The following is a 24,558-nucleotide window of genomic DNA, read 5'->3' as shown; positions in this document are numbered from 1 at the left end:
CCCACAAAACTTCATAAAAACAGAAAATAGGGGTATGAATCTCACCTTGAGTGGGTAGTTTCGGTTCTTGAAGAAAAATTGGAAGAAATGAAGTGATTTTTGGCCCTTGCACTCCTTGATGAACTTTTCGAGATTATGGGGTTTCTAGAGTGCAAGATCACGGTTTTTACATGGATTAGGAAGAGATTTTGATAACAAAAGAATATAAACCATAGATCTATGCATAATCTTACCTTAGATGATGATTTACTTGCAAAATCCTCTTGGAAGTCCCTAAATTTCGAGATTTTTGGAGAGGGGAGGGAAGGAGAGTTCTTTGAGTGTTCTAGAGAGAAAGTTGGAGATATTTTGGTGTGTGTAAGTGTGTATGGCCGAGAGTGAGAGAGGAGAGAAGAAGAAATGATATTTGAGGTGATGGTTGCATGGAAATATGGGTTTTCTTGCATGGAAATCCTTTGGTTAATAGTGAGGTGGCACACTTAAGTCAAATATCTTCAAATCCTCTTGGGCTTGGGTATTGGGCCGAAACATGGAGGGAAAAAAAGAAATTTTGGGCCTTTTGCTTCTAAGCCCAATATTAGAGTTAGCCTTAGGTATGTTTTTAGTCTAAAAGAATGTAGTAGGATTTTTATATTTTTATTTGACTAGTTTAGGTTATTCATGTATCAAGGCTTTTAATTTATTTAATTCTAGGCCCAACATGACCTAAAATGTTAAAATAAATAAGTGTGGGTCCAATTAGAGCCCAATTAGGGTTCTAAGCCCATAATAGTCTAATTGGAAGCTTATTGGCCCATTTGGATCCAATAAGGAAGTTCTAGCCTAAATTAGACTTAACAAGAACTTCTAGGGTCTCCAATTGTTTGATGACTATTTGTAGTTCTAGCATGTTGTATTTGATTGAAGTTTTTGATTCACATTAACTTAAATGTATAGATTTACATGGCTCAAAATTTACAGTTGTGACAGTGTGTTATATAAAGAATTATTATATGCTTTTATTTAACCAAATCATATGTGATTTATAAACTTTATAGAGAACTTTCGTATATAAAATATGTTACAATAGCATTCTATCTTTTGAAATATAAATTGTTGTAATGCATGTATAAACTAAACATTTTCTTAGATTATATGTATACGTGTCTATCTTAGGCTCTACAAAAATTTATACTTTCATAACAAGTGATTCCTTTTCTAGATATTTCTAAACAAACGGGACACACTTTTAGAAAGCTATAATAGGTATAGTTTTATGAGGATATTGCTAACTTTTACATACTAGAAACACGATTTTCAAGAAATCACTTTCATATAAAAGAACAAACGAACATTTTTAACATGTAAATCTGTTTTTATACCACGGTTTGTGAGACATTAACTTCACGTACGTTCGAGTACACATTTCAAGTCCTGTATTATATACCAGAATCCCTTGGAGGGGGAGCATGGTGTTTGTGTATAGATCTATACGGGCTTGACAACCCGCGCCTTGACTGTTAGCTACAGTCCACCATTTGGGGTGCCAAACGTCATAACATTCCAACGCCTGAAGAACGTTGTGTATAGGCATTCCGAGTCAATAGTATGGTTATAAAACTCACATGGGGTATTAAAAATACATTGATTTACGAGGTTTTCAAACACGTTGGTTATTTTACACTTACATACATTTCTAGAAACAAACATTGGTCTTGAGAGAAGGCTACTTTTATACTAGTAGAAAATATAGGATTTTCTAGAAACAAACAAACAAGGACAAAACATTTCATTTCATACAAACATTGTCATTTAATACTTATGAAACTCACCAGCTTAAATGCTGATCTACTCTTTCAAACTTACTTGTATGTCCCAGGGATTCAGTAATTTCAGGTATCAATATGCTTTTGAAGAAGGGATGCTGCGGCGACAGTTTAATCTCATATTTTGACATCATATTGTAATTGTTTTTGAACATGTAACTTTTGACAAATGTAAACTTTCAATTATATATATGATGGTTGTATTGCTTTCTTTACTATGTATTCATTTGTTACGTTACAACATGAAGTCATCCGCCCCCGAACATTCCGACGTTCAGGTTTGGGGGTGTGAAATATTTATAATTCATAATCTCTCTCTCTCTCTTATATATATATATATATATATATATATATATATATATATATATATATATATAGTCATGTGATTTGACGACCACTCTCAGTGTATAAACCAAATTATATATGTGTGTTCTTTATTTTCTTTGCATCTATATGTTTATCGAAGCTTGCTAATAACCCCCAAATTTCTTACCATTTCAAAATTATATTTGTTTATGTTTCGGTTTATAAAACATTTCATAAATGTAGAAATTGGTCCCAAATAATTTTTTCACAAATTGTGAGAACATAATTTGTAGGGTTTACAAACTACCACAAACAATCACAGGAAAGCATTCATAAAGTTTACAATGTTTATAATTTTCAAAATGATGAGGCAATAGTTTCCATTTATAAGTTCCAAAAAGTATGCCTTCAAATGTCCCAAAAATCCATGCTAGTGTCCAAAGTAATCCATATTTTTTTGCACATGAGTACGTGTCATATTAAAAGGTAGAAGAATATGTAAACCTTTCATCTCTTGAATTTATAAGGTTTCAAAAAAAATTATTTAGTCATTTTAAATCCCAATATAATTTATTTAAATTCATTTTCATAAAGAATTAGTTAATAAACATACTTTTATGCATAACACAACATCATATAATGCAAAACATGATTTCCAAGCACAAGAGTTTTGGGTAGTTCGGACCCTAAAGCCCGATACACTTATCAGATACGCTAACTTCCTACCATTTGAAAAGACCGTATCACTCTGAATTAGTTATTTTGGAGTTCATGTCGTCCCAATTCCGTACTCTTAGAGCGAGTTAGATACTATAATGTCATCATACCCTTAAGGAGATTGGTGTGAAGAAATACTTCCAAACCAATGAAAGCACACTCATACGGATGCATGCTCATTCTACAATATAATTTCCAAATGTGTTCGATCCACACACACAAGATCTTATGGTATGCGTCATATAAGTTCTTATCAATAAGAAAGATATAAAGAACATCGCGAATCATTAACCAATATATAGAAAAATATTGTGTATAGCATGTTGATTCATAGTAGAAGCATTTTCGTAAAATATAGCAAGTATTACATGTACCCATGTTAAAAGTTCCATACGTACTCACCATTTCATGATTATTCTTAACAACTAAAATTCCTGCCCTCGTCTTTGTAGGATCGCATGGAAAATGACATAATAAGGAATTAAGAATCAATACATAATCGATAAGACCTAATCTAACATTTAAGCACAAGTTTTATTTTCTAGATTGTCAATTTACATGTAACCGAAATCTTGAAACATACATGAAAATTGATTTTGAGAATCTGTGAATAGTGTGGGCTGTAGTCTGAATCAAATGAACAATAATCAATCAATTATGTGGACTAAATTAAAAGAAATTGGGATTGAGATGAATAGTATTAGATCGAATTTGATCACATAGAATTGGGCTATGAACTCAATGAATCAATCTGTGAACAGTTTCAAACTCAATGTTCGGGCTCAAATTTGGACCAGATGAACAGTAATGGGTTGCTAAATCAAAAGAAAATATAGATTGATATTTTTCAGCTTGATTTTGAATAAAAGCAAATAAGATTTTGGCCTCAATCAAAAGATAATTAGATCCAATGGAGAGTCACCAAAGATTTCCAATCTTTTAGTCGATTACGCGAAAATGTTGTCATCTAGGATCGCTGATTTTGAAAAAGTTGTTAAACCATCAAGATTAAGTAGATCCACATGCGTTGTCAAAGTTTACTCCTCTACATGATATATATATATATATATATATATATATATATATATATATATATATATATATATAGATATTGTTGTTTGTTAAAATTACAAATATATAATATTAGAAAAAAGAAAATATTCAATTTATTATGTCTCTATGTGTCCCCCCCAACCCCCCTCCCTAATAGTTGCTCAAATCCTCCCATGTATGCATAATTTGTATGTTTTATTCTAATGCTCCCCCTTTCTTTCTCTCTCTCTCTCTCTCTCTCTCTCTCTCTCTCTTTGTGTGTGTGTGTGTCTTTCTCTCTTTGTGTGTGTGTGTGACTTTAACCAAGTAGACACTAATAGCTTCATGGATCTTTTTTTTTTGTTAATGTTTTTCTTTCCGTTTACAATTATAGGTTTCAAAGGTAAGGAACAAGAGATGGAGCAAAGAAATGGAAGTCCATGGAGATGGAGCACTGGTAAAGCTTTTAGGTGCAAAGATGCAAAAACAATGGAGAAACTTGAAAATCCTTATAGAGTAAGCATTCACACCCACTTGGAAGCTTTTGAAGTTGCATGCTAATATTTGGTTGGAGGGCAATTTAGTTTTATGTTTATTCCCCAATATATATTTATTTCGACAAAAAACTTTTTTTTAAGACATTTGTGTTTTAAATATTGAGTGTTGTTAGACAAGTTTGAATTGAAATAATGATATTGTGTTTTCCATTTGTTATCTTATTTATCTTATTATTATTATTATTATTTTATTTTCCATTTGAAATAAAAAAAATCAAACTGAATTTAATGATATAATTTTTGTGTGTTAAAAGAATGTGTCACTAAAACCATGAAACTAATATTTATTTCTATAGTTAAATAGTGGTATGAAAATAGTACCACTAAAACCTACAAGTGTTATAGTGACATAATAGAAAAGTACCACTAAATCCTAGAGTTTTGTACTAAGCCATGGTATTTTCAAAAAATATTTACCACTAACTAATTTACTAAAACATGGTAAATTTATTTTTGTTACCTTTCATTTACTTAAACTGAATTAAACGTATGTTAAATATCACATGACTATCTATTTATTAATACTTATACAATATAAATTATTTTTTATATTATAAAATTAAAATAGTAAATAATCTTAATATTATTATTATTATATTAATTCTTTTTCTTATAGTAAAAATCATTCGCATCAACTACATTGGTTTGATTGAGTGGTTATTAGAAAGTAACTAGGTATTAAAAAACCTAGAGCTAAATCAAACAAAAAATACCAAATTTTATTTATTTTTTTTAATTTTTCTTAATTTTTTTTATCATCTACAATTCATTTTATATTAAGCTTTTATAATTTTTATGAATAAAATCATAACAAAAATAAAATAAACATCAAAAGGTGTAAATGTAAATGTAACTTGGATAAACATTATATAATCAAGCATCGTTAATATAAAATAGTAAATTTAACGAAAACGATCAAAAACTTGAATAATTCCTATTTGATCTATCACCATATATTACATATCAGCATGTCGTTTTCTAGGCTTAGAAGGCGATGTTTTTTATTATGACCATTTTGTCTACACAATCCACAAGCATTATTTATTTTTCCTTCATTAATTTTCATTCCATTTCGAAACTTGTTAAGCGAGGAAGATCTTTTTCCTTCCGTTTTAACTATGAATTTGGAAGCATTCCTCATGCCAATATGCTTGATGAGGAATCGTGAAAACTCAGATGCCCAAATAGATAAGCCAAGTAGTAGAATACTCCAAAATTGAGTAATATTGCTGAATATATTGACTTGTATACTTAAAGAGAGGCACAAACACTCAAATCCATTGTTCACAATCGTAAATTAGGAAATTGTGTTAAAGTCCTCATTCTGAATCATTTATTGTATGACAAAAGTATGATTCATAGGAGGTACCAGATTGGAGTTCCTTGATTTCTCTATCAAAACTTATTCTTCATTTTTATAGTTAATATACCAAACAAAATTAACAAACAACTGTATAAGTAAAAGTTAAAATTAATGTATAATATGATTTTGTTACCTCCGTGTGGTGTTATAATCGTGTGATTTTTATTTCTATTGACTTCAGCCTCTAAATATAGATTAATGTTGCTTAATTCTTGATGGAGACTAAACGCATCAAACAAGATCTCAACATCATTATCATCATTGATTGGGAGTGGAACATATTTCATTACCTTTCTAATAATTAATGTGTATCTGCATATTACTTTGATATGGTATTGTTCCTTGTGAATCAATGTCGCAATATGGATTTAGTTGATCAGTTCATTGAATTGTATTCCACATTGAACATTGATTGTTTTCCGTCAAAATTTCTCCATACGGATAACATAACAAATGAGTTTTGATGCCATATTGATAAAAAATTATGAAGAAAAGAGAAACAAAATTTCAAATAACATAAGACTTTCACATGCAAAAAGTACGACATTGATTAATTATAAAATCTTAATGATACATACAAAATAAAAAATCGAAGGAAATCGATAGTAAGATATTAAAAATATGAAGTTAGTAACCCAAAAAGAGACAAAGAGATATCCATTTATTGGGAAAAGTGACTCAAAACAATTAATATACAAGACTTCTTTTTAATTAAAAGAATCAATATGCAATTGGAAAAGTGACGTGAAAACAATTAATATTCAAAGAAAGTATCGATTAAAAGAATATGAAGCAGTAAAAATTGATGCGGATGTTAAACAAACTAATAAAAACAACCAACGATGTGACAACTTACCTACAATGGTGGTGTTAAGCAATTATAGGAAATTTCTGACGATTAAATATGGGGTTGTATGGCTATCAGAATGAGGCATAGAAAAGACCAAGTAAAGATAGTGTTAGCATCGTACGTTTCTTAGAAAAAGAATAAGGTTTTTTATTTTGATTTTACAATTACTTTGTAATTAATTTTCAGACTACCCCATTTAAGTAAATATTTTTCAAATTACTATGATTATGTTAAAAACTCCCAAATCCCAATAGAACTACAATGATACTATAAAAAAGTGCCACTAAAACACAATAACAATGAACATTTAATCCATAACAAATTATCTATATAATTGATTTTGGTAGCTACTATATGTTGTTAAATAGCTACAAAAAATTAATTTCTAACAAAATTTGTAACAAAAGTTGCAACGAATAATGGCTCTATAGTTAAACTTTCACGAATTTTATTATCGTTGCAAATTCCATGGCTAAATAACTATAAATTTGAACTCTTTAACAAAATTGCTTTGGAATTTAATTTCGTAACGAAATTCCTAACAACTTAGCTAGACTTTTTTTCCATAGCAAACAAATAAAATTCCGTAGCACAATTGCGTAAGTAAATAGCTATGAATGCTACTTTCATAGCAAAACGACTATGAAATTTTATTCCATAGCAAAATTCAATTGCTGACTAACCACAATATTTAATCCCATTGTAGAATTACAACGAAAAGTATTTCCGTAAAAATTTTCATTGCAAAATTGATTCGAATGGTTTTTCCAAAGATATATCGGTAGCAATATAGCAACGGATTTCAAGGCGGTAATAGTTTCTATAGCAATTCCTATTTTTGCTACGGAAAATTAATTCCATAGAAATTATGTTAGCAAATTAGCTATGGAACGACATTTCGTTGCATGATCTGTTGCAGAATACCAACATGTATACGTTTCATAGCATCCTTTCGTAGCTATATTGGATTTTTCTTGTAGTGAATGGATCTTGACCCAATAATTAAGGTTAAATGAACTAAGCTCAGAGATGAAAAGATACTTACAGTGCATATTACAAGCAGAGGTGATAAGGGTGTAGCTGTAGGCTAATACACTGAAGTCTTGTATGTCCCAGATCTAGTAAAATCTAGATACAAAAAGTGGCCGTAGCTTCTAGAATTCGTCAACAAACAAAAGGGTAAATATATTGGGGAACCAAGGCTTGTTCTAGAACATCTCATCATAAAGGTTAAAGACCTTGATTTAGTACCAAAGTCTTCCAAAAATTTATCCTCAACCTTAGCATCTACTTTGGTACCCAAAAGACATTCTTTCAAAGGAGTTAAATTTCTACTCCCTTTTGGTATCAACGTTATTGACAACTCCCTTCTAGTGGGTGTTCATCTTGTTCAACATATGTTCATTTTTTACCCTGAGCATGTTGTATATACAGATAGAGATACATAGTTAGTTAGCAGATCCGATATCTTAGGGATATTAGATATATTCTATTATTTACATAGATTAGGTGATATCCCTGACTTGTAGGGATTCACACGTATTTACTTTTTTTTATATACTAGGGTTCGTATCATTAGTTGATTATCGAACCCTAGAGAGCTTTATCCTTGTTCTGTTAGTGAGAACCTTTTCTTAGTGAAAAACATTTGTTATACATCTTGTGTGCTTTCAATCCTTTCAATTATTAATCTTCATAGATTAAGGGGACCTTCATAGATTAAGGGAACCTACATTACAGTTGTGGATTAAATGTATTTTTTTACATACACACGCATCAACACCTTTATGATTTAAGATTCTGCGATGCTTTTCTTTATAACTATAATTTGCTATTACAGTTTATAAACAAATGGTTTTACATTGAACATATCTATATGAAAATTGTTGTACATTAAATATATCTATATGAAAATGGGTTTTATTTTATTTTAAGAATGAAATTTTTATTCTAAAAGTCGGGACATTACAAAGATCGCATATTAGAGAATCGGAGGAGGCAACCTCCTTTACCCTTTTCAAACATTGTCAAAATCCCCACAAGGTTATCACCTTCACACCATAAAGACTATGACCATCTCTATTCCTGATCATATGTTGCATCATTAGAGGATACACCTTCACACCTTCAAACCACCATTTGTGTAAGTTTTGAAAACCACAAGGGCCATCCATGCAATTTTAGAAACCACATAGACTATTTGTATAGAAAATTAACTAGATTATGACATGCATAAAACGCGGGGGAACATATAAAAAATACATATAAAAGTATAAAAAGTTGGCACAATAATTAAAAAGAAAGTAACAGAAATAGAATTAGTTTTATTGGTAACATTGAAAAAAACAATGAAATGCTTGAATATCTATAACCGATGAAGAACCTCTTTGTAAACAACGTTTTTTGTTTTATTAGTTGGACGACCTTGTCCCATATGAGTACCTTCAATATTATATCTTTTTAATTTATACTCTTCTTAGGTTCGGGAACCAATGTCAATTGTGTTATTACTTAATGCAATACAAATTGGTGCTACATTTGAAGCGTTTAGTGTTATTAATCGATTTGTTAATGATCTTCCAGTAAGTTCATGTTTTTTTCAAAAAAATTACAACTTTGTATATTTTCTTCGAGTTAATGTTTTATTGATTTGTAATAATAATATGATTAGTGTAGGAGGGTCCTAAAACACTTGTGAGAATTACATTTGATTCATTGCAACAGGTTATTTTAAAAAAAATAAAAATAAATAAGCTTTCAAAAAGAATTATTCCTTCATGCTATTTTGCATTTTTTTATTGCATCCATTGATTTTTTTAGTTCCATACATATATGATGTTTACACTCCTCTCCCCTCTAATGTTATTGTTCAACTTTCTAAGGTGATGAAGTTACCAAAGACTGGTGTTGACGATCATTGGACATTAGCAAATCTATTTCTAACTCAAGTTACGACAACACCCTTGTGTTTGTGTGTCGTGCGTTTATCATAACATTTATTTAAGGGTATTAGCATCAATTTATAAATATCTCCAAATATAAGTCAATTTTAATCAACGGGCAAACTACTCCTTTTTCTTAAGTTGGCAAAAAACTTTAACCTGGAGAACGCAAGTGCGACCGATATGAAAACCGTCAAATGTCCTCTAGAATCTGAAATGTTATAAGTTGTATTTGTAGTTGAATTATCTGTTATTTTTCATTTTCATTTAAGTTCTTTTTGGGATTAAACAAAAGGGAAAACAACATAATTTCGTTTAATGAAAATGAAAAATTCGGAATACAAGGCTACAATTCATATAAACCCTTAAATGATAGCTCATAACATTGACCTAACTCATCTAATTTTGTATCATACACTAAAAGAACAAATAAAAGAATAAAAAAGCAGTTGCAATTAAAACCTTGTTTTGTGTACCAATTAGTTGGCATAAAATTCAACAGTTCTTGAATATAGGAAGAGTCTACTCTTCAAAAAATGAAATTGGAAACCATAATAAGTAAACTGTTCGTGTAGATGTGCATTCCATAATCAAATCCAACCGTTCGCGTATACCTGAAGGGCTAATTTTCTCATGGAGAACATGACAAAATTACCGATGAGAAATTCCTTTGGTGGCAAGTTAAAAAGCTTTTTGAATGTCGAATTCTTATGAGGTGACTTCATATTGAGCTGTCAAGAAGTTAGAATAATTCGTATAGATGTGCAGTCCATAATCAATAATCCTATAATGCAAAATTTAAAATATTTTACAAAAAATGAAAATAAAACGCCCTAAAAAAGAAGTGTAAAAGGGTCATTTACCAAACTTTAGATGACTACAAAAAAGAAATGTTCTTTGTTCATACTTACTTCACACATACATTATTTTCATAATGCAAATGTCAATTTACCTATAAGGAAATTAAAAATAAATAAATAAGCCAAACCTGAGATCCTTTTTGACAACATATGCATCCGAATTAACTATATTGGATCTTGGAAAGCACATGTATTGATTAATGAAAGTGAAGGATATGGAATTAATTTTCCAACATCCATTTTTCGGTAACATTCACTTTCATATCCCTTTTACACATACTTCGGCTCTCATCATGTGCGATTCGTGCTTCTGTTAAAAAATACAAAGTTATACAACCATATAAATCAGATAAGAATTGTACTTTTAAAAAGCATGCATATTATGGAATAAGGTTATAAAATGTTTGGTCTTCAAATGTAAGAATCTTAGGAATGACCTAACTACAATGATTCCCAAGTATAGTGTCCCACGGTTGGTTTTTTATTCCAATAAAGGGGATTGTATCCCATTACCTCAATGGCATATTATCTAAGAATGTAAGAATTTAGGCCAAATGGAACTTGATGGCAAAACATCATTCTTTCGTTGGTTATACTGAAAAATATATAAATTTTATAAATTCTTGGAAGTGGATATATTTTGTTTTGATAATCAACCTTCTATACATAAAAATCCCAAATTTTCCCGATGATAAACTTTGATAGTACACGGTCATTAATTTTTTTTGTCTTAATAGATTAAGCATCTAATAACGGCTTAAGGATATGAATATAAACTAAAGAACTACATACAATACATACCTAATAACCTCGATCAAATGCTCCAGAACTTCAAATATATTCTTCTCTCAACTTTTACATATTGACGGCATGTCTCCAATGGGTTGAAGCGCTTTAAGACTTATGAAATTGTTCATAATCTTTAATGATAACATAATACTTTTTAATCTTAATCCAAACATAAATTCTATTCGAGTACCTAAAAAACTACATTATGGTGTCCCTGCTTTACAACATTAGAAAAATAAATAAAAAAATTCATACCTTTTTTTTTGCAACTTTTACATAAATTACATGAAAAGATCTATCAATCTTTTTGTGGTCAAGGATTTACTCTCCCTCATCATACCAAAACATAGTATATTAATGATTCATTATTCATGATTCATCCGAGCCAATTGCAAGGTTTCTAGGATGATGATCAACATGAAAGAAATCGGTTGGTATCTACATAAAATAGGAAAAATATATTAAAAATTCAGTAAAAAATAAAAGCATTTTTTATTTTTTTTAATGAGCGTTCTCATCTGAGTGTTGGGCGTCTTATTTTGGGAGTTTTTTGATACTCTTTTTTAGTCCAAAAGAAAAGTTCCATTTTATTTTAGAGAGAAAATTATAAAATTATTTGACCACTTCAATTTTTTATGATCATACACATAAATGTTGACCATTTTTTTATATTATTTTACCAACTACTCAATCAAACTGAATTCTGGAACTAATAACCCATCTAATATCTTTTGACGACAACTTCTCTGTCTATTCTATCGTTTTCTACAACTAAAAGCAAATACAAAAAAGAAATATATTTAACTATCATATTACTTGTTCCATCACTAACAACAAAAAAATCTAGCAAGAAACATATTTGAAGATTGAATTGCTACCTGATGCAAATCGACTCCTTTTTTTATTCCCTTTTTTGTTTATCTTCATCTGTTGATACCCTAAAAGAATAGTATTTGCAAGATGGTATTATATGTTCTTGAGGTACTGAATGCCAATTGACATCAAGAACACATATCATAATTGTGTTCAACAAAAACCCAAAATCAACATCAAGATAGCCCTGAAGAAAAAAGTAAGCACCCAAAAGCTATATATATATATATATATATATATATATATATATATATATATATATATATATATATATATATATATATATATATATATATAAACAAAAAATGGTGAAAAAAATGAGGGAAAAGAAGAAAACAATAACAAAAATCGTATAAAATGCAAAGAAAGGGGTTGAAGTGGTGTAGAAAACAAACCTATGAATAAATCAAAAAGACGAACGCGTTAACTGTGTGTGTATGTCGTCTTTCTAGTTTCTGCAACAGATAGAAAAAGGGAGGCAGAGAAGGAGCGACGATTCCCTTAATTCCTAAAAGCAAGTGTAGAAATTAGGTTTTTTTTCATCAAAATTGAGAAATAAACACCAGAAATTGAAACATAACAAATTAATTATAAGTTGTTGTGCGGAGAAAGAAATAACTAATTGGAAGAAGGAGAGCCCTAAGGTGAAACGCAAGAAATATGAAGAAAGGGAAGGAGACGAAATAAATGAGTGCTTACGGTTGTGATGATAAGATGAAAGAGATTCGAGGTTACATAAGGAGGAGTCAAAGAGATACGATTATGGATTGTCTGCGCATAGAGACATGGGAAGAGAAATTGTATATGGATTCGAGGTCGTAGAAGGGAGAATCGATTGAATTGTTGTGAAAGAAGATGTACGTATTATAGAAATTAGTGGGAAAGTCTTTCTTATGTATCTTCCAACACCATTGATCTTCATATTTTCTTCCCTGCAATAAATTGAAAATAAAATGATGCCTTTGTTAATGATTTTCAAACCGGAACAAAAGAAAACGGGTAATGAGGGGTGGGGTTGACCAAATGATGATATCATTAATAAAATTTCTAATTTTAAAAATAATTTTATTTTTGGTGAGATTTAATTGTCATTAATACATTTCTTAATTTTAAAAGTAATTTTATTTTTGGTGAGATTTAATTGTCATTAATAGATTTCCTAATTTTAAAAATAATTTTATTTTTGGTTAGATTTAATTGTTATTAATAGATTTCCTGATATTAAAAGTAATTGTCATTAATAGATTTCATAAAATTGGTGAACAAAAAAAAGGTTGACCAAATGATGATGTCAGCATAACGATTTAAAGGTGGAAAAAATATGAATAAAACACAATCAATGATTCTGATTGTTGAAAGTGATGTCACAAAGTTTCTCTTTTAATAATATTTAAAGATAAGGATTGAAGTTGTAATATTTGGCAAACCGCATGAGCAATTTATGTAATTTTGTTTAAATAATATGTTCAACAAGGTAATTCAAACGTGTTATAATATAATAATGTCAAAAAGTAAATTAAAAAAATAATATATTATTTTGGAAAGAGAAATTACGTATCACTTTTGTTAATATCAATAAGGTTGGAGAATATTTGACTTCGTTTTAGCTAGAAAAGAGATTTTATAATTGTTCATCACTACAAGTTTCTATTCCCTTTTTTATATTTTCTTCAAATATTTGAACCTTTTTACGTGTAAAAAGGATGGATGGTGCCACATTGGTGTAAAAAGGAGATATCGAACTCGACCACATTAAGTGGTATCATATAACCCCTTTTTTTTTGAGAGTAGACCCACCTATGAAGATTATCGGTGCCTTTGCACTCTCGTTGGCTTTTGCTTTTCTCGGGTACATTAATGGAGCTAGGATTAGTACTCCCACTGGGAACTTCATTCGCAAATTCATCAGTCTCAATCTCAATTGCCTCAAGCTATGCATATGAAGGAGCTTGGGATCATTGAACATGCTGGACTCTGCTGATTTCATAAGGGTCCGAAGATCAAACACTATCTGTGTCCCCATGCAGTGTATAGTTGTCACTCTCCTATATTTGTTGGCTTATGAGTTCTGGTTGTCGTTACCCTAGGATAAAAGAAGCTACATTAAAGAAAAACTCTCTCTCTCTCTCTCTCTCTCTCTCTCTCTCTCTCTCTCTCTCTCTCTCTCTCTCTCTCTCTCTCTCTCTCTCTCTCTCTCTCTCTCTCTCTCTCTCTCCGCATTGCAGTTCGTAGGCTGCTTCGTATTTGTTAGCAGCAAGCCTGCAACCGAAGGAGTCCAACTCTGGAAGAGGTAATACTTCTGTGTATTTTGCTGATAATTTGTGTGTACTGCTTTTGTTGCGCAATCGGCCAGATCAATATCAAATAACTAGGAGAGAAATCGTAGAAGAAACTTAGACAAAAATGATCCAGCAGTTTGATTCTTTAATCATGGCTGTGTATGTATCGCTCTATTTCTACCGATTTCTCTCGTAATTAGTGGGTTATGCTTCCGCAAATTTCAAACAACTTTTTATTTTAGGTAAGGTTTAAGCAATAAACTGATTAAGGTTTGATTTAAGGGTTTTTGTCATAAAAACCTCTAATTTTACACAAAAAAACCGGTTATGCCCAAAGCCGTCTTTTTTTGCCACAGATACCTTTACTACCGGAAATTTTGTTCACTTTTACCCCTTAGCCTGATTTTACCTTATGTGCCGGTCACCTTTGTCATAAAAACTCTTATATTTACTTATCACCTCCACCACTACACTTTTCCACCACTACCACCTTTTTCCACCAACACTACCATCAGCCACACACAAACCACCACCACCATTATTGTCCATCATTCACCATCACCACCACTACCATCCATCATCCACCACCATCCAACGCCACCCTTCTCCTTCCATCACATAAACCCATCATCACACCACCATCATCTTCTCCATTCAAGCATACATACTGAAACACAAACATACACACATTCAAGCAAGGATTCAAAACTCAAAGATGATTTTTAGAACAACTTAAAAAGGAAATGATTTTCAGAACTAAAGACAATTCAAAACTCAAGCACAATTCAGAACTAAAACAAGAAGAATTCAACAATTCAAAACTCAAACACAATTCAGAACTCAAACAAGAAGAATTCAAACTCAATTCAGAAATCAAACAAGATTTTGGAAACGAGACTTTGGATCAAAGCAAACCCTAAACCACTTCTATTTTTCATCGTCTTCTCCTGCTGTTGCTTATCCATTATCATACATGCCTGAAATTGATAACCTAATACCATAAGCCACCACACAAATACCTTAAAACCACCATTACCCTCCATTACAACCAATTTCCACCAACCTCCACAAACCTTCAATAATCGACATTTCAGCTACCATTGTCTTCTCCCTACCCTGTTCACACACAAAAAGACTTCCAGTCATCGCCATAGCCCCTCCAAGTTAAATCGAAGAGGGTATGGTGCGATTCGAATCAGAAAGAGAAGGGGATAAGGGTGCGATTGAAATCTATTGTTGTTACATACCTGCGTGAGGGAGAAAGAAACACAAAAGTTTTACTCTGGGATGGGCCAAATGTTGCTAAGGTGTCTCTGTTTGAGAGGAAAGAGTGAGAAGCACTAAACGAATCAGAGTTCTTCCGATGGAGGCAGCTAGGATTTCGTCTGTTGGAGGTGGATACGGGTTCATCTGATGTAGGATGCTAGGGTTTTATTTGGGGGGTTGGTGGTGAAGGCAGAAAGGGAGTTGGAGATGATGACCATTGGAGGTCGTGAAAGCATGTAGCTAGGGTTACACAAGAAAATAAAGCTGCGATTTTTGGGTGATTGTAATGGTGAAGTCGTAGAGGGTGTTGAAGACACCGTTGGAGATGGGAGGGGATGTTGCCGGAGACAAGCCTGAAGGTGGTGGTGGTGACGACGCCTGGCGTCGGTGGTGGTGAGCAGCGACAAAGATTTTGTTAAGAAGGATCAAGTGAGTAGATGACCGGCTACCTGGTGTTAACCTGATAAAAAGCCATAAGTGGTAAATTTTGCTCAAATGTTAGGCATTAATGAACATAAATTTGTACTTTGGGCATAACCAACTATTTTGTGTAAATTTGAGGGTTTTTACAACAATAACCCTTGATTTAACTGTAAGGGTTTGTTAAAAATATCTGAAGCGAAAGTAATTTTTACTTTTGTGCATGTTATCAACTCCCCGTTTCATTTGGTTGACCTGAGAACATGTGAGGTATATGGTACATTTAAAGAGATGACACTACATTATATGTTAAATGATGATATAGAAATCAAAGTTGTCAAGATCGGGATTTTATGTATGATTGTTTTTGGGTTTATATACAAGATCAGGATTGGGAACCGGATCTTAAGATCCAATAAAAAACACAATTTTAACTTAATTATAAATTCAAAACATGAAAAATATCTCCAACATTAAGTTTTCCATTCAAAACATATAAAAACTTCAAAATATTATTCGCAACAAAAAAAAAGGTAAATGGAACCCCTAAAGAGTAAAAGTTGTAATGTAGTAAAATCTCTTTTTTCATTTTTTTGATGGTTTTTGATTTTTTTTTCTTTTAAAAAGAAAATAAAAAATCAAGGGAAGTGGGATCCAATCCCGATTCTATGATCTTACTTGCAATTTTACCCCAGATAAGATATGATCCGTATACAATCCGACTTGTTTATTATACCTAGGATATCCTAGGTAAAATAAAAATTATGATTTTGATAACCTTGGTAGAAAGTCTAGACTCTTCCTTTGTTAAAGGAAACAAAATAAGAAATTAAATTACACTTCTAACTATTCTTTTCTTGATTGGGGCATATATAAATTTCTCACTTTTGTTAGGATGACTAGAATAAATCACAAACTCACAATTTCTATAGAGATACTTATGGGAAGTTGGCAATTCTAATGTTATTTTCTTGAGAATGCAATTATAACGTTTTCTCTACATAGGTGTTTGTATGTTTGGTGGAATTGTTCTTGATTGGAAATTAGTCATATACTATTTGCTAATTGTTTAATTCAAGAAATTTCAGACTTTTTTTAACTTTAAAGTGTCAAATGACAAATTTAAATGATATTAACGCTTCTGTTATGGGTATGATTCTGGTAATGGTTGTGTAGAGTGGAGTTTGCCTCAGTGTAGAAGAGAGAGTGATAGGTTTAGTGAAAAGTATGGACATTTTGCTCAGGATATGACAAGAAGTGCTATTGATGACAACTCGAGTTTAAGTATTAGTGATTGTTTTGTTAAGTGTTGGAATGATTGCACTTGTGTAGGGTTTAATAGTAGTAACATTAATGGAACTGGCTGTGTTATTTGGACTGGAAGCAATAACTTTTTGGTTAATCCTCGTGATAACTCTACTTTAAACTATGTGATCAACCAAAATCCAATCACTCCAAATACAGGTGATAATGTTAATTTCCAATGATTTTTTAGCTGCCTTTTGATCATTTTAGAATCTAAACAAGTCAATATGCAGGTAACAAAACAGAAAAGAGCAAGAATTGGGTATGGATACTAATTGGCGTTGTCATTCCTCTCTTTTTCCTATGTTTTGGCATTTTATGGTATATAAAGAAGAGAAAGCGTAAATAGAAAGGTATAAAATTAGCAATGATGATAATTCTAGCTTCTGTTTGTACGATATAGTTGCCTATTTTGTTAATTCATTGATACTGATCATAGAAAATGAGAAACGAAAGAGAGATGAGTATTTCCTGGAGTTGACAGCTTCTGAAAGCTTCAAGGATATACATCAGCTTGAAAACAATGGTGGGAAAGGAAATGACTTGTTTTTATTTAGCATTGCCTCTATCATGGCTGCCACCGATGATTTCTCAGTTGAGAATAAGCTCGGACAAGGTGGTTTTGGACCTGTTTACAAGGTTATGTTACTTTAAACTAATTTTATGCATGTGTTATGTTTTTGCATTTGTACCTCTAATCTAACAAAAAGAGATATCATGAAATTATAAAAAACAGGGAAGACTAAGTGATGGACGAGAAATTGCAATCAAAAGGCTTTCAAGAACATCAGGGCAAGGGCTTGTGGAATTCAAGAATGAACTAGTACTCATTGCTAAACTCCAGCATACAAATCTTGTTCGGGTTCTTGGTTGTTGCATTCATGGTGAAGAAAAGATGTTAATATACGAATATATGCCTAACAAAAGCTTAGATTTCTTTCTCTTTGGTACTTATCATTTTTAACATAAGTCTATACAACGGTTTTACTTGTGATATTCTATTCATTAGACTCTTTCCTTTCATTGTCTTGTAGATGAAACTAGAAAGGCAGAGTTGGATTGGCATAAACGATTCGACATAATTGAAGGAATTGCTCAAGCGTTGTTATACCTGCATAAGTACTCACGAATGAGAGTTATTCATCGAGATCTAAAAGCTAGCAACATTCTTTTAGATGAAAGTATGAACCCCAAGATTTCTGATTTTGGTATGGTAAGGATATTCAAGCAGAATGAGACCGAGGCAATCACTAACAGGGTGGTTGCAACATAGTAAGTTGTCTTAGTTACAAACTTACAATATCAAAATTACCATTGAATTATATGCTTTCATGATCAATACATTGAAATGTTGTATCAATCGTGTTGTATCAGTGGCTATATATCTCCTGAGTATGCAATGGAAGGGACTTTCTCTATCAAGTCTGATATCTTCAGCTTTGGAGTCTTGATCTTGGAAATCGTCAGTGGAAGAAGAAATAGCAGCTTTGTTTATCTTGACCGGACTTTCAATCTTATTGGATATGTAAGTGTAGTCAATTTCACCATTTAACATCTTATACTTGTTGGTAAAGAGTAAAAAAAAGACATTATGTTAATAATCATCTTCTAATGATTTAGGCATGGGAGTTATGGCAACAAGGGGATACATTGGAATTGAAGGATCCTACATTGGGAAATACTTTTGTTGTACAACAATTCTTGAGGGCTGTTCATGTTGCCCTTCTATGTGTACAAGAGAGTGCAGTCGATAGGCCAACAACATCTGATATGATCTCCATGCTTCTTAATGATGCCATACCGTTAGCCACTCCAAATAGGCCAGCATTCATCATCACTGCCAGAATGGAATCAGAGTTGAAGTCAACTTCGGATGAAAATAAAGCAAAAGATTGCTCTATAAACAATATGACAATCACTGTTGTAGAGGGTCGATAGTTTATGAGTGTAGCTACTCTTGTACGAATAGTATATCATTCTTTGTAAAATACTATTTCTATTGTAATTTGTATATGATAATTTAATTTTGTAGGATGTACAAAGGTATTAGCGGCGACATTGGAGGTTTTTACTGAAATCTCATCCAAATGTGTGTGTGTATATATATATATATATATATATATATATATATATATATATATATATATATATATATATATATATATGGGTTTTTTCCGGGTCTACCGTTAAACCATAAACAAAATATGAACAAGATTTAAATATTAAAGAAGAGTACACCTACAAAGCTAGGAGAAGCTATGTGCAAAAGCAACTTTTGAGGTTTTTATTTTAAATTAATTAATTAATTTATTTTATTATTATTTATTTTTTTATGAGGGATAAGTATATGAAAGGAACTTGGAATGTAAGAGATAGGCGAAGAAAATCAGAAAGAGATTGTTTAGAGAGACATGAGGAAATTTGATAACAATATTTTTATTATGAATTCTCGATGATTTTACAATAGGTTCTAACCCTTTATATATGCAAAGGGTAGCGTAACAATTACACTCTCATACTAACACAATATCGGACTTAATATTTTATCCTAAATAACATGATTATTACATAAAGTGTGAAACGACGACACAATCTTAAAAGCATGAATCAATAATTCTATACGACAAAAGAATTTTTCACAAATGTGATCTTTTAACCCAAAATGTTCTCGAGCCATATTCATAGCTTCCTAGCAGCTACAACATCCCTTATAAAGGGGATTTTCACATTGTATATATTTTAAGATTGTTACCAAATTATTAAAAATTCCAACTTTTGTGCCCTCGATGATAACATAGGATGTGAATTTTTTTCGTTTGTTTCTCAGGGGTCATTGGTGACTGTTTATGAAAATAAAAAACTTAAAGTATTAAGAATTTGAATTTTAATGATGAAGCATGTGGAACTGTCTGAATATGCCATAAGTTATCTAGCAAACAATGTTGGTCTTTTGTCGAGTTTACTTCTATCGTGGGCCTAAACTTTTTGCGTTCATCAAAGCAAATTGGTAAGGTGCAATTACCAAATGCTATAGCAGCTTCTCTGTTATGTGTATATTGTATATTTTTTGAAGATCCTGTCCAATAATATGAATGTTGAATATTTTGGGAAATGTCCATTTGCGGTCTAAATCCTTGCAAGAGGTTATGATTATGTGTAGTACTCGCTATTCCCGTATAAAGAATTAGTGCTTTTGTATGGGTTTGTGTGGATATTTTGTTTTTACTTCTGAATCGATCAATTTTTATGTTGATGTATTTCTTTTGAAGAAATGCACATGGAAGAGGAACTCCTCTTTTGTTGTGTATGTTGTACTAATTTGTTATTTCCTTTGTTTTGACTAGCCATCTATAGAAAATAATTTGTTAATATTTCTGAATAGCATATCAGCTATTCCATTATTTTCTCCATTTATGTGTTCAAAATTTATTTTATATCCACTTCCTTATATTATATTTTGTAAATTTATCCACCATGTCCTATCTATTTTCTTACTTTGATCATTTTTAATAAAACAGGCTATAGCTTCACAATATGTTCTAACTGTAAGTTCTTTATGTAAGAATATTTTAAATTTTTCTAAAACATTTATTAAAGCTTGTATCTCACAGTCTATAGGATATGTTTTATCATTTTTCATGTGCCCGAATATCTAGTAAATCCTGTAACTTCTTCGTTATTATTTTCTGGTTCATATTTTTTAACGACTTCTAAAGCTTTAATATATTCTTTAGAGTTTTCCAGTTTTAACTTTCAACTATTGTTTTAACTATCTGTAAAAAAATTCTAACATATTTATTTTAGGCTCAAATTGTAATAAGTGATTTTCTATTTTATTTATAAGTTGTTTAATCCAAAATGTTCTCGAGCTATATTCATAGCTTCTTGGAAGCTACAACGTCCCTTGTAAAGTGGATTTTGACACTATATATATTTTAAAACTGTTGCCCAATTATTGAAAATTCCAACTTTTGTGCCCCTGATCATAACATATTGTGTGAATTTTTTTGTTTGTTTCTCAGGAGTCATTGGTGACTGTTTATGAAAATAAAAACTTAAAGCATTAAGAATTTGAACTTTAAATGATGAAGCCTATGGAACTGTCTGAATATGTCATAAGTTATTTAGCAAATATTGTTGGTCTTCTATCAAGTTTACTCCTATCATGTGCCTAAACTTTTTGCGCTCATCAAAGCAAATTGGTAAAGTGCAATTACCAAATGCTATAATAACTTCTCTGTTCTGTGTATATTGTATGTTTTTTGAAGATCCTGTCCAACAATATGAATGTTGAATATTTTGAGAAATATCCATTTGTGGTCTAGATCCTTGCAAGAGGTTATGATTATGTGTAGTACTCGCTATTCCCATATAAGGAATTGAGTGTTGTTGTATGGGTTTGTGTTGATATTCAATTTTTATTGCTGAATCCATCAATTTTTCTGTTGATGTTGTATTTCTTTCTTCTTCTGAAGAAATGCTCACGGAAGAGGAACTCCTATTTTGTTGTGTAGGCTGTATTAATATGTACTTTCCTTTGTTTTGACTACTCATCTATAGAAAATAATCTGTTAATATTTCTTTTCTGGATAGCGTATCAGCTATTCCATTATTTTCTCCCTTTATGTGTTGGAATTTTATTTTATATCCACTTCCTAGTATTGTATTTTTTAAATTTATCAACCATGTCCTATTTATTTTCTTACTTTGATCATTTTTAATAAAATGAACTATAACTTCACAATCTGTTATAACTATAAATTCTTTATGTAAGAATAATTTAAATTTTTCTAAAGCATTTATTAAAGCTTGTATCTCATAGTCTATAGAAGTCCAATTCATTCCTATCTTATTAAAACTTCCACTAGCATATGAGCATATCTTTTTTGTATCCTTTGGGCTATATTTATCAGATTTACAAAGGATAACGGTTGCCCATCCTTTTTTGCATCCATCAACTTCTATTATTATGTAATCAGTGACTAATGGCAATTCTAATGATTTAATATTTTTAACTGCTTCTTTAATTACTTTAACTAATTTAATATCGTCTTGGCTGAAATGTCTTTGTCCATTTTAGTTGTTGTTTTACTATATAATGGACCAACTAACTTTTGAAAGATTAGGAATAAATTTTCGTGCATAATTAACCAAGCCCAAAAAAGCTTGTATCTATTTTAGATTTTCAAATTTTTCTGGGAAGTCTAAATTTTTTGAATATATATATATATATATATATATATATATATATATATATATATATATATATATATATATATATATATATATATATATATATGACTTTGTAATTTAATTTTTCCATTTCCTATTTCTAATCCAAGAAATGATATTTTCCTTTTAAACAATTCCATTTTTCTTTTAGAAATTACAATACTATTTCTTTTTATTTCTTCAAATATTTTCTGTAAATGTTTTTCATGTTCCTGTATTGTTTCACTGGCAACCAAAATATCATCAATATATACTAAACAAAAGTCGTATTTAAGAAAAATACTGTCTATAAATCTTTGAAAAATAGATGGAGCGTTTTTAAGCCCAAAGCTTAAAACATTCCATACGTATTGTCCTTCAGAACATATAAATGTTGTCCATGATTTAAAGTTTTCTTCAAGCTGCAACTGATTATATCCAGATTTTAAATCAAACTTACTAAAATCTTTTTTCTTTTGTATCAGGTTTATTAAAGAATCTTTATTGGGGATATTATGACCATCATCTTCTATATTATCATTTAGTCTTTTATAATTATAAACTATTCGAGCTTTTCCTCTTTTTATTTCAGAATGATTTCTTATTATAAAAGTTGTTGATCTATGTGGACTTTTCGATTTCCTAATTAATCCATGTTCTATCATTTCTAGTATTTATTTTTTAAATTCTTCTTTATCTAAAGAAATATATTCTACATTTGTTGTTCTTATTATATGTGACATCCCCAAAATCACGGCCAGAAAAGACCGGTTTGTTTATGCTTTGTTTAAAAATCAGAGTTACATTTTAAATGAAAGTGTTGCGGAATTTGTCCCAAAACAAAAATATGATAAAGATTTATCAAAAGCATTTCCATAGAAATGTATTTCATTAAAAGACACGGGATGTCATGTTCGTACAGATCAAAAGCATAAACAGTACAATATAAGCCTTACTACATTATTTCATATCTACAGGCCTATATCCGTAATCCCTCGTCCAAAACATCACACCTATGCTCATGCGCCACTACCTGTAATACATAAAACTGAGTGGGTCAGGCTTGGGAGCCTGGTGAGCACATAGGGTTTTCAACCCACAATAAATAAGTTTATTAATTTCATCGATCAACAATAACCCGATTACCCGTTCCCGTTATCCTCACTTTACGTCCTTAAACACCTATCATAAGGGACCTAGCCTAAGGATCATCATCGGGACGGACACTACTGCTAAGGGGATTCCTCAGCAATAAATGTCCTAAAGGCAACCATGTGGGGGATGGAGTACACCGGTAAACATATCGTTCACAAACACCTACAGGTTGCGAGCCTGCTAGTGTTCCACTGGACTGTCTAGAAGAGTCCATGGTCGTCATCCATACTCCGCTAGATGAGAGAATCAACAACATCAACATCGAGGTCTCTCATCATTTTATCACACATCACCTATTGCATCTACCCATGTTTTACCCCAACATTTTCGTAGATATAAAATACATATACAATTTAAATCATTGAAAACATGTATAACAACGTTCATCTAGCATAGATAGCAAGTATTCAGATAATATGCACACATAGCACGTAATTTATATAAAATACTTCATATCTATGTGTAAGTTGAAAGTAACTATGCACTCACTTGTTAAGGTGATGATTCCAAAATCGGGCAGCGCTTGCTTTTAACGATTCTATTTTCCTTCGACGAAACCTAGCATTATTATCGATAAATTTTAGTCTAATATTTACCGTGACCAACTATTAGTCTTAGTATTATTATTATTATATAAGCGTTAAACAATATTTTCCAACCACTATGTACAGACAGGGTCAGACATAAAACACCGGAGGGCAGGACCATTTTGGCATATAGCACTTCTGAAATCCAACAACTCTATGCGACCCTTTAAACCAGATTCCCCATACCGCGAGTAGTTAAAAAAATATTATAACGACACTTATATAAGTTATAATAATAGCT

The 24,558-nt window shown here is 31.1% G+C and overlaps 1 protein-coding gene and 1 long non-coding RNA gene across 2 annotated transcripts; one reads left to right on the top strand and one right to left on the bottom strand.

Annotated features, from left to right (window-relative positions):
* Window positions 1–15,139: 15,139 nt before the first annotated feature.
* LOC111880423 (uncharacterized) lies at window positions 15,140–15,760 on the bottom strand. The gene is made up of 2 exons (XR_002846478.3): window positions 15,621–15,760; window positions 15,140–15,489 (listed from the first exon to the last, which is right to left on the bottom strand). It is a non-coding gene; the product is annotated as an uncharacterized LOC111880423 (long non-coding RNA).
* A 539-nt stretch (window positions 15,761–16,299) lies between these two features.
* LOC111880422 (G-type lectin S-receptor-like serine/threonine-protein kinase B120) lies at window positions 16,300–19,398 on the top strand. Its single transcript, XM_042895872.2, is given in 7 exon segments — window positions 16,300–17,523; window positions 17,598–17,717; window positions 17,804–18,003; window positions 18,101–18,311; window positions 18,399–18,636; window positions 18,739–18,889; window positions 18,985–19,398. Coding segments are annotated over 7 exon segments (1,455 nt in total). The 5' UTR covers window positions 16,300–17,306; the 3' UTR covers window positions 19,303–19,398.
* The last annotated feature ends 5,160 nt before the right edge of the window (window positions 19,399–24,558 follow it).

Source organism: Lactuca sativa, chromosome 6 (genome assembly GCF_002870075.4).
Source record: "Lactuca sativa cultivar Salinas chromosome 6, Lsat_Salinas_v11, whole genome shotgun sequence".
Taxonomy (NCBI): Eukaryota; Viridiplantae; Streptophyta; class Magnoliopsida; order Asterales; family Asteraceae; genus Lactuca; species Lactuca sativa.
This window is presented reverse-complemented; position numbering and strand designations above follow the sequence as displayed.